The sequence below is a fragment of the Macaca mulatta genome, chromosome 9 (assembly GCF_049350105.2).
Source record: "Macaca mulatta isolate MMU2019108-1 chromosome 9, T2T-MMU8v2.0, whole genome shotgun sequence".
Classification (NCBI taxonomy): domain Eukaryota; kingdom Metazoa; phylum Chordata; class Mammalia; order Primates; family Cercopithecidae; genus Macaca; species Macaca mulatta.
Genome location: NC_133414.1, coordinates 139,015,294 through 139,027,314, shown reverse-complemented (window position 1 = coordinate 139,027,314; position 12,021 = coordinate 139,015,294). Strand labels below are relative to the sequence as shown.

General features: G+C 45.4%; 1 protein-coding gene across 3 annotated transcripts in view; it reads right to left on the bottom strand.

The window, feature by feature from the left end:
• The window catches only part of DOCK1 (dedicator of cytokinesis 1), a 549,533-nt gene that overhangs the window by 477,696 nt on the left and 59,816 nt on the right, over positions 1-12,021 (bottom strand). For all 3 annotated transcript variants that reach the window (XM_077945604.1, XM_077945605.1, XM_077945606.1), the window contains exons 2-3: positions 7,918-8,001; positions 405-445 (exon numbers count right to left, since the gene is read on the bottom strand). In XM_077945604.1, the coding sequence (XP_077801730.1) occupies positions 405-445; positions 7,918-8,001 (125 nt within the window). The remainder of the gene's footprint in view (positions 1-404; positions 446-7,917; positions 8,002-12,021) is intronic.

The following is a 12,021-nucleotide window of genomic DNA, read 5'->3' as shown; positions in this document are numbered from 1 at the left end:
AACAGTACGCATGAGCTTTGTAAATTTGCTAATCTATTATTAAGGACAACGTAAGATTGACAACCTTGAGAAATAATTTTTTTCCTGAAGTCGCTTTACTCAGATCATTCTCTGACACACCGAGGCCTAAAAAGGACGCAAAATTCAGGAACAGACGACAACAGGCCAACACTATATCACAACCCAGCAATTCATTCACGAAGATGAAGCTACAATTTCTATGTGCACATATAGTTCAGAAGAAAACAATCCAAGGTCGTTCACATTCCTACCCATATATTTTTTTTGATTCAGAGAAAGAGATACAGAAGTAAAACTCTCAGACACAAATGAGATGGAACTGATTTCCTCTCAAGGTTTGATTTATGAAGAGACATGCACTGTGTTTAAGAAGAAGGACTTACCTTCTTAGACTTTTTTCTTAAGGTATAACCTCGGTACCACCCTAAAGAAACACAAAGTTGAAACAGTTAGTACAAAGAGAGGCCTTAGGGTTCTCACAATACATTCACGATGTGTAGAACTCAGTTTGGCAGAACCAGTGAGGTCAGTCTGTCACCAGCATTTTTCAATGAGCCTAAGGCTTTGGAGATATACTATGGAGTTTCCCAGAGAGCATTTCAACAGCACACCCGGAGCCCAGCTGGCAACCTTCACATGTGGGCCTCCACACCTTCCCCTCCATCGTCTCAGGTGGTTCGGAAGCAGCAGTTTGAAGTTCAGATGCACAGTTCCAAGAGCAGGACTTGGCCTTTCAACCACTGGCCCTGAGCAGGCTCCTTGTATATGCATTTTCTTCACTCTCCCTCTGCCTGATTTAGACCAAGATCTCTCCAAGGGCACACACCAGCATCTCGCTGCCCCGAAACAGAAAACCCATTGAGAGATAACTTCCTCCCACTTCAAGACAGGGCACTTTTTCCTGGAGCAGCCGCGACCTCACAAAGCACTTCTGTAGCAACAACACAGCCCTCAACCCACAGGAAGCTCCAGGGCCAAGCACAAGGCACACCTGCCCTTTTGGGTTTGGCCCAGCCTCCACTTCTTGCTCCTTCCAAGTGGCGAATGAAAGAAAATAGTGAGAGCAGAAAGAAAGACACACGCGCACCATCCGCATGCCATGGATGCCACACAGAAGAGTCCCTTCAACAAGGGACCAGACCCAGCCACACCCCTGGCACGCCTCTCAGGCTGAGGACAGGAACTCTCCCTGCAAAGGCCTAGGGGTCTCCTGTCAGTATCCAGTCTCCAAGCACCCCACCATTTGTGAGGTCAGATGGATGATTTTTTAATCCTAAACATTTTTAAGTCACTCCAGGCCATCTAGCTTTTGGAAAGCTAATCAAAAGCTCAAAGAGGCCAGGCACGGTGGCTCATGCCTATAATCCCAGCATTTTGGGAGGCCAAAGCACGTGGATCACTTGAGGTCAGGAGTTCAAGACCAGCCTGGCCAACATGGTGAAAGCCTGTCTCTGCTAAAAAATGTAAAAATTAGCCAAGCATGGTGCTGGGCCCCTGAAATCCCAGCTACTCAGGAGGTTGAGGCAGGAGAATTGCTTAAACCCAAGAGGCAGGGAATTGCTTAAACCCAAGAGGCAGAAGTTGCAGTGAACCAAGATCATGCCACTGCACTCCAGCCTGGATGAGAGAGCAAGACTCTATCTCAAAAAAAAAAAAAAAAACTCAAAGACAAATCCCAACTCTGCCCCATAGGAGCAAAGGACCCTGTCAGAGAGCGACAGAGGACACTTGGAAAACGTAAGCTGGGTAAATTCCCAGAGAAGAACCAAATATTGGGTTTCTTTTTCTTTTTTTTAATTGTTTTATTTTTTGAGACGGAGTCTCGCTCTATCGCTCAGGCTGGAGTGCAGTGGCCGGATCTCAGCTCACTGCAAGCTCCGCCTCCCGGGTTTACGCCATTCTCCTGCCTCAGCCTCCTGAGTAGCTGGGACTACAGGCACCCGCCACCTCGCCCGGCTAGTTTTTCGTATTTTTTTTTTTTTTTTTTTAGTAGAGACGGGGTTTCACCGTGTTAGCCGGGATGGTCTCAATCTCCTGACCTCGTGATCCGCCCATCTCTTTACACTATTAAAAAGTCAATCCTCAGAAACCAAAGATCAGACAGATGTGAAAAAGGGCCACTGTTGCAGCAATTGGCCTCCACGTCTCTCAAAAGGTGAATTCTCACAACTAGGGATGGAAAGGATGACTACGAACCAGAAAGCAATGGTGTCAAGATGAGCAGAATCCCCAAGGGATTACTAAACAGCTGTTTCCTGCGTATCCAGAAAAGAGGACAGAAACTGCCAGGACTCTTGCAAAGGTTTTGCTAAGATCCAGTTAGAACGAACTGAACTCATTTCACTCTCTTGACATGGAGACTCAACAGACTGATTAGGGGGAACCTCAGATACAAAATGCCTAGATTTCAGCCACACATTTGAAGGATTATCTCCTGATAGCCATATTGTCAAGTTCAGTGGTTCTGATAAGCTAACCCAGTATCAGCGCCCATCTATGACGCGGTGCTCATATATCAAGAAGGAAAAAGAAAGGTCAGTTGAATGAGTTATGCGAAGCTGTGTACTCCATTTCCACAACTGTCCTTTATCCTATTATAGTCTTCCTGCATTTTCAACATTAACATGTCCTTTCTTTTCTGAAACTGACAAAGATTAACGTCTTAGAATATATAAGGAAATAATACAGAGACAAAAAAAAGACAGCGACTAAGTGCAGTAAGAAAATGAGGCCGGGAGTGGTGGCTCACTCCTGTGATCCTGGCATTTTGGGCGGCCAAAGTGGGCAGATCACTTGAGGTCCGGAGTTCCAAGACCAGCCTGGCCAACATGGCAAAACCCCGTCTCTACTAAAAATACAAAAATTGGCTGGGCGTGGTGGCGCATGCCTGTAATCCTAGGTACTCAGGAGGCTGAGGCAGGAGGATCACTTGAACCAGGGAGGCAGAGGTTGCAGTGAGCTGATATTGTGCCACTGCACTCCAGCATGGGTAATAGGGCAAGACTCTGTCTCAAAAAAAAAAGAAAGAAAATGAGCAAATTTATAAACTATGTACAGAAGAAACCCATAAGACCTCCACATGTATGAAGAGATGCTTCAGTTTAATAATAATCGGAGAAATGAAAAGTGCACAGTTAAGCGTGGTAGAAGGCAGAACACTGCAGGATGCAGGAAGCCCCTGGTCACCGTGGGCGGCAGTGTCCACTGCGGCCACCAGCCTGGGAGCACAGGCCCTGCTTATCCAAAGTCTACATCTCCACTCCCGAGACCCAGCAACCCCCTCCTGAGAATGCAGCCCAAAGACATCTGTGTGCCCTGCAGGGTGAGACGGACACGGGATGCTCAGGGCAGCTTGGTCTTGGGTGGTGGGAAGCGGGGACAGCCTAAGTGCTCACACCTGGTGAGGCAGGCAGTTAGTAAAACATGAAATGTGCACACAATGCAGTTAGAGCTATGGACTAAAGGGACACAGAGAACAGTACAATTTAAATGGAGCACCAGGGAAAATAACAAACAGAACAAGACTATAACCACACACTTACATCTGTTAAAAACAGATGCACACCAAACAGCACAAGAACACAGGCAAACGAGAGGCCACTTCAAACACAGCAGAAAGGTTTTCTATGGGAGGCAGGAGGAGGAAGGGCCAAGCAGTAGGCATGAAAGGCAAGGAGTTGTGTGTCTTTATTTAATGTTCATAGACAGTCGATTCCTCTTCTAATGGCATTCCTAAGCAAAATGAAAACCTACGGTTTTCCTCCCCATGATTTTTGGCATGCACTATTTCTTCAACAAAGTGAGCCCACACACCATGTGCCAGAGACCACACTGGGCACCACAAATACAGAAAGAGATCAGACCCAATCTCTGTCCTCCATGAGCTCAGAAACTGGAAGGGCCCTAAGACAAGCAGGGGTCACACCACAAACCCTGCTGCAAGACAAGAGTTCAGCATGAAGGAGAGAGGATGTCCCGGCAGAGGTTTTGCACCGGAGAGTGAGAGAACAGAACAGAACCATTACCTGGCTGCTCTGGGGACACAGCAAAGAGGGGATGAGGCTGGGAGGAGAAAGACTCACAGCTGTTATAGAATTAACTTCTCCCTGGCACGGCTTGCAAGTGGCCTCCACGTAGTCAACCAACTTGCTCCAAAAAAAGAGACATCCACCCAGGGAACAAGCAAATGCAGGCAAAACACAGGTCCAAACTCAGGGAGGGCACAGTCCAGCACAGGAAAATGGCGGTCTAGTCATTATAGAAGAAAACGTATCACTATCCCTTTTGAAGAGTTGAATAAATTGTTTGAATGTGGCTGAATCTAAAGGAGAATTTCCTCATCCTTGGGCAATGCCTGCAGCTTGCCTCTGGTGCAGCATCTCACTCTGAGGACCCTAAGGAAGCCCTGGGGACCCTATGGAAACAAGTCGACAACAGGATTGGCATGTGGCATGCCCTTGACCAGACAAGAGTCACTCAATCAACACTAGGGACCTGGCCTCACCTCTCCTATCTGGTTGGCCCAGGACATTGTTTAAAGGCAGTGGTCGGCACCAATATGACCTCTCAAAGCTCTTTCCACTTCCACCAGGAGCTAGAAAGTTCATTTTCTTTGTTCTATGTCGAGCCTTCGTGAGCTCAAGAAAGAGAAATTAACCATAACTTGAAGGTAAATTTAGTCTTTGAACCTTAAAATAAAGAGTTATCATCTAGAAATTATATCCTCTGGAGCAAGCTCTATAATATCCTGGAAAGGATCATAGAAAAAAAGAAAATAAACATTGCTAAACCAAAAAATTGTCTTAGAGGAAAAGGAGAGCCAAGGAAAGAAAAAGAAAATGCCAGACTCTAATACAAGTCATGAAATTTAGACAAAACAAGAGGAAGACATTGGAAAACAAATGGAAGTACATTATTCTCTTTTTATTTAATGACAAAAAGTCACCATGCTTCCCAAAGTCAAAACTATTAATACTTCTACAAATGCATTTCTCTGATTAGATTCGGATTAAAACCAAAAAGTTAGTTGACAAGGAACGGAAATTCATTTTATGCTAAAGAGTCTTTACAAAGACTGAAATATTTTCATCAGAATCTAGAAAGACTGACTAGCCCAGAAAATTAATGTTCACTGTAGATCTCTTATCATGATGTCGGTCAAAAAGTCAAATGCCTGTAATCAGATATTCTTAAAGTTACATGTATTACAAGGACCACAGACATACCTGAGGATTCACTGTTTAAAAAACACATTCCTCAGCCGGGCGTGGTGGCGAGCACCTGTAATCCCAGCTACTCAGGAGGCTGAGGCAGGAGAATCCCTTGAACCCAAGAGGCAGAGGTTGCAGTGAGCTGAAATTGCACCACCGTACTTCAGCCTGGGCAGCAGAGCAAGCCTCCATCTCAAAAAAAAAAACACACCACCACACACACATTCCTCTTAAGAAGCAAAGAACAAGAATGCAGTCCCCACATGCCCAGGGGCCACAGGAAATCATTAACTATTCAGGAATGACATCATTGCCCAGTGTTTGTTAACCAGGATTTCAACTTCAACTGACCGGCAGCAAAAGTAAAAAAAAAAAGATACAAGAACATTTCCCTTCAGATCAGAAAAGTGTCTGAGATGAGTGGTTTGATCCTTAACCTCTACTTAATTTCTCTCTGTCTCCTCTCAGGCACACGCAGCATGTACTGAGAGGAGCTAAGGGAACACAGCTGTCAGCTGTAAACACGGAAAATAGGCAGGAGCCCCCATCACAGCGACTCATCCGCTTAAGGACTGGGACTGGTTTTGCAGAGCTGCACTGGCTTCCAGGCAGAGGCCACTAAAGTCGATTTTTTTTTTCAAATAGGACTTTTTTAGGGAAGGTACAGCATGCATCAGATGGGGAAATAAGGGCTATGAACATGGGTCTGTTAATAGGTCTGTGTTTCTCAGAGGAGTCTACCAGGCGCTGGTCACAGTTTGCCCGGAGCAGGGAAGCCTGGCACTACTTCATTCCTCGTAAAGTGGATTTCAAGTTGCAAGTTCAATTTGGTGATTACTATGGGACGTCTTCGATTTGCTCTCTCACCCCCACCTCCTATGGGGAAGGGTTTTGCTAAAACCCTTTGTGAAAAAGCAATTTTGCTACTGAAATTATCCTTTTTATTCATATGCTATATGGGAACCACCCTTTCAAGCAGGAAATTAAGCCGACAACAATAAGAAAACACAATCTTACCAAAACCTCCAGATCTGAACAGTCTTTAAAAAATCAAGCCCATCATTTCTTCCCTTCTGTGCAACAATAACCACAGCATAAAATGAAATATGGCCTGCTCAAATTATTTGCAAAACACAAAATACAAAAACAAACTGTCTGAAAAGTCAAGGACATTGGAAAACCACTGTCACCAACAGTTTATTTATTGGATAATTATAACAATTGCTTCAGGATGGGCGTGGTGGCTCACACCTGTAATCCCAGCACTTTGGGAGGCCGAGGTGGGCAAATCACCTAAGGTCGGGAGTTGGAGACCAGCCTGACCAACATGGAGAAACCCTGTCACTACTGAAAATACAAAATTAGGTGGGTGCAGTGGCACATGCCTATAATCCCAGCTACTTGGGAGGCTGGGGCAGGAGAATCGCTTGAACCCAGGAGGCAGAGGTTGTGGCGAGCCAAGATCATGCCACTGCACTCCAGCCTGGGAAACAAGAGCAAAACTCCGTCTCAAAAAAAAAAAAAAAAAAAATTGCTTCATTGGATGGCATCCCATATAACTGTGATAAATCTCTGTTCATCCCAAGAAAATGGGTATTACAGGTTTAAAAAAAAAGGAAAGGAAATAAGAGATATGAAAACTGTGGTTCCTCTGAGACATACTGCTAATAAATCTAAGTGAGGACATTAAAAGAAAAAGTCTCAGTTCACATCAAACACATCAAAACAATGAAGCAGGCCGAGCGCAGTGGCTCGCGCCTGTAATTCCACACTCTGAGAGGCCGAGGCAGGCAAATCACTTGAGCTCAGGAGTTCAGGACCAGCCTGGGAAACATGGAGAAACCCTGTCTCTACAAAAAATATAAAAATCAGCGGAGCATGGTAGCATGCACCTGCAGTCCCAGCTACTTGGGGGGCTGAGGTGGGAAGACTGCTTGAGCCCAAGAGGTAGAGGCTGCCTGCGGTGAGCTGTGATTGTGCCACTGCACTCCAACCTAAGTGACAGAGCAAGACCCTGTCTCAAAAACAAAACAATGAAGTAAACTAAAATATCTTAAACCTACTTTTTATAAAGTGGTCAACTATTAATAATCAAGATTTACACACGCTTGGCCAGACAGAGTGGACCACACCTGTAATCCCAGTACTTTGGGAGGCTGAGGCAGGCAGATCATTTGAGGTCAGGAGTTCAAGACCAGCCTGAACAACATGGTGAAATGCAGTCTCTACTAAAAATACAAAAAAATTAGCCAGGCATGGTGACAGGCAGCTGTAGTCCCAGCTACTTGGGAGGCTAAGGCACAAGAGTCACTTGTACCTGGGAGGCAGAGGCTGCAGTGAGCTGAGATTACACCACGACACTCCAGCCTGGGTGAGTGCACTCCAGCAAGACTCTGTCTCAAAAGAAAAAAAAAAAAAAAAAAAGATTTACACGTGCTTGCAGAATAAGGAGCCAATGAGTTTAAAAATGGGAATTTCAGTTTTAAGTTCACCTTAATAAAGTATTAAACAACAGACAGCCTCACTACTACCCTTACGTGAAACAGGATCCATTTGCAAGAAAAGTGAGCCTGAGAAGGGAGCATGACTGTCTATGTAACAGAGGAATGCTTTGCCCAGCAGGCACTGAGAAGGTGTGCCATCTACCCAAACATGTACGAGAAAAGATACCAAGAGGCATACGCACCTTCATATGTTTCTAAGATGTGCACAGTGTCTCCGATCTGTAAAGAAAGTTCATCCGCTCCTCTGGCATCATAGTTATAAAAAGCTGTGATGAAAAAGGGGAAATATATTAGTAATAGTAAAGACAGAAGTGACCATGCAAGTCGTGTTGGCTTGTTTTAATGTTTTTTTTTTAATACTGAAATACGTTCAGTCGCTGCCTGGATCATCCTCTCTGATACCCACAGAAGTGGCCTTTTCTTTCAGACAAACATAAAGGGTCAATAGTTTAAGGAGGAGAAATTCATAACTACCCACGACGCCAGATGACCGTAACTGACATAAGAAGACATTGTTAACAGCATTCTGATCGACACTTCAATACCATCTTTTATTTCCACTACTAGATTCTTTTTATTTTCCTAACTATGAATCAATTGCACATGGACTGAATATTCTTTGGAAACCAAATTAACAAAAAATTATCATATTGCAATGTTGATATTAAACCAATAGATGACATTATAATCACAGTAGACAAAAATATGTCCTATGTTAGAAGAAATCCTTAAAACTGACAATGATAAGCAAGAAATGTCTGAAATCCCATGTTTATCCTGACATAAAGCTGTTCCTATTTTGCAAAAGGATAATATTGCTCCTACATAAGCCCCTAAAAAGTCATACCATTAAATTCAAACCACACTTTTGCTCATGCATTATAGAATAAAGGCAACAGTCACCGGTGTAAAAAGGATGCTACAAAGTGTTTTAAGGCCCAAAAAGTATTCGACTAGCCCACCCTCAATTTAAAAATATATATATTAATGTTCCTCCCACCCAACAGCCTCTACCTAAAAGGATATAGCATTCAATATAAAACTCATCTTCAAAATCCCTGATCAAAGTTCTCATCCATCCATCCTCCACAGCCCAGCCAGGCAAGGCTACGCACAAAGGCACCTTCATTGTGGCAGACCTCTAAAATCCTCTAAAATTAAACCATGTCATGTGCAAACTCCTCTGGCAAGCACGGGCCACCGTACCTTCCCACCACACGCTCCCTTCCCTGGGTCCTTGCTTCTACTGAAGGAAAGAAGCCAGTTCAGCCCGTACCTTTGGGTACCAACTTCTCCCTCGCCAGCTGGGCCTTCCCACTGGGTGCACCTCATCACAAAAGCCAGACCCAAGTCCGTGTTTGATCTTTCAATTCCGCTCTTCCAAACAGTCCTGGCACAACACAAAGCTTCCCATCTCTTGTTCTGTATGAGCCAGTCTTATTTCAGATTTGTGTGTTAAGACGTCCGCAACTGGCCTGGCGCGGTGGCTCACGCCTATAATCCCAGCACTTTGGGAGGCCGAGACGGGCGGATCACGAGGTCAGCAGATCGAGACCATCCTGGCTAACACGGTGAAACCCCGTCTCTACTACAAAATACAAAAAACTAGCCGGGCGAGGTGGCGGGCGCCTATAGCCCCAGCTACTCGGGAGGCTGAGGCAGGAGAATGGCATGAACCCGGGAGGCAGAGCTTGCAGTGAGCTGAGATCCGGCCACTGCACTCCAGCCTGGGCAACAGAGCGAGACTCCGTCTCAAAAAAAAAAAAAGTTCCCAACTGAAGAAAAGTCACCAGAGAGCAGAGCCACCCCCCTTTCAATGTTTCCTGCCCACACCTCCAAGGACAGGACAGTGCTTAGCTGTACAAGGAATGGCCTCCATAAACCCAAGCTGCCTGAGCTGAGCCTTGGGCTGTAAGTCCAGAATTTCAGGGGCACGCAGCCTCCTGGTGTTCATGTCCATGGTCTCTACAGACAGCTAAAGTGGGTAGGGCGGCACCTCTCCCCGAGCACCTGGGCGCCTGCCTCCCCGGCAAACAACCTGCTCTATCTTCGGGTTTGCAATGGCCAGAATAAGGACAGAATACTGACCTCACAGAATTGTGTGTGCGTTCTGTGTCTTAGAGAAAATGATGCCCATGCTGGATTTGGCACAACGGGGTCCATGGTGAACACTCAGGTAACGGTGAAGGCCTTTCTTTTGGTTGTATTTTTTTACTGCTATCAAGACGTCTACCATTACCTGAATTCTTTTTAGAAAGCCAAAGCAAGCACTTTGCCACATGTGCACAAAAATTCTATAATATCAAAAGCCATACCTATGATATTGAAAATTCTATTTCCTCAGGTATTTTCCTATATTTTCCCCAAAAGTCATAAAATTTAAGTGTCCTCAACTCACAAAGATGGTTATTAGTAGTTATTAAGTTTACTTGGTATTTTACAGTGAATCTTTAACACGAAATAACTGCATCAGGTGAAGGAAGCCCAGGGCAGAGGCTGGACTTCCCCAGCTCAGCATGACCATATTCTTAAACCTTCAGGAACCATAAATGCATTTATCACAGTTCTTAACAGCATCCCCGCCAGCACGCCTATTCTGTTCTAGATGTGGGGAAAAATAAACACGTCAAAAATCATAAAAATGAAATAAAATGAGCGCATCAAGGGTAAATACATTCAGGCACATGTGAATTTGTAAAGCACATACACATGATTCCTTCCTTCCTGTTTCACCTCTAAATACCCTACTCCCCAATCCCTAAAGCAGACAGTGGAAAGCAGTGATTAAAATCTCATACATGGATATGGAAACTTCTAATGTAACTATGAAGTGAGCCAGACAACCCACGATTTTGTAGGTAAGAAAAAGAAGAGCCTCAGGGGTTATACACATGGCCCCAAATCATGCAACCCAGTCAAGATCACAACCCCAGATGCCCAGCCCCTAGCCCTTTGTTCATTTTAGGATTAATGATTAAATAATCCCATACATGAAGACAAATTAAAAGACAACTTTGCAAGGGTATTTGACAAGGGAGTAGGAGAGATGGGCAGAAAGGTGCAGATAGAGTAACAGCCCTCCAAAGATGACTCCAAAAGGCTCCCAGGGTCTGTCCGTCACCTTCCACGGCCACAGGGGCACTGCGAGGGTGATTAAATTCGGGATCTTGGCTGGGTAGGGTGGCTCACGCCTGGAATCTCAACACTTTGGGGGGATTACTTTTGGGAGGCTGAGGCAGGCAGATCACTTGAGGCCAGGAGTTCAAGACCAGCCTGGCCATCAAGGCGAAACCCTGTCTCTACTAAAAATACAAAAAAGATAGCCAGGAGAGGTGGTGGGCACCTGTAATCCCAGCTACTCGAGAGGCTGGGGCAGGAGAATCACTTGAACTCGGGAGGCGGAGGTTGCAGTGCACTGCACTCCAGCCTGGGCAACAGAGCGAGACTCTGTCTCCAAAAAAAAAAAAAAAAATTAGGATCTTGAGATGAGGGTTAATCCTGGATCATCCAGGTGGGCCCAATGTAATCACAAAGGTCCTTATAAGAGGAAGACGGGAGGGTCAGAGTGAGAGACAAGGAGAGGAGGTCGAAGAGATGCAAGAAACAGGCAAAGCAAGCCGAGGAACACAGTGGCCTCTGGAAGCTGGAAGGGGTGAGGAAGCACAGGCTCCCCCACAGCCCCGAGGGAGCATGGGCCACTGACACCTGCACTTTAGGACACTGAATCTCGTGTTTTAGCCCCTGAGTTTGTGGCAATTCATCACAGCAGCAATAGGAAATTCGTAGAAGGAGGCGTCTGAAAAGCAATCTGAAAGTGTTACTTTGTGGTTCACTGATTCACTCCTTAAGGCAGCTGGAACAAGGGTCTCCACTGCAGGTCCCTAAACCCAGACAAGTCCAGGGCCGTGGTTCCCAATTCTTGAGTGATATGAGAAAAACAAGAACTATGTAGGGAATTTTTTTTAAGTGAATCCAAAAGTATGTAATGTGAGAGGCTATCCTTTATTCTGATTATTTGGCCTTTCACAGTTGCCCCTTCTTAGCGGGTGAGAGCAAGGACTTCTTTTTTTTTTTTTTTTTTTTTTTGAGACGGAGTCTCGCTCTGTCGCCCAGGCTGGAGTGCAGTGGCCGGATCTCAGCTCACTGCAAGCTCCGCCTCCCGGGTTTACGCCATTCTCCTGCCTCAGCCTCCCGAGTAGCTGGGACTACAGACGCCCGCCACCTCGCCCGGCTAGTTTTTTTGTATTTTGTAGTAGAGACGGGGTTTCACCGTGTTAGTCAGGATG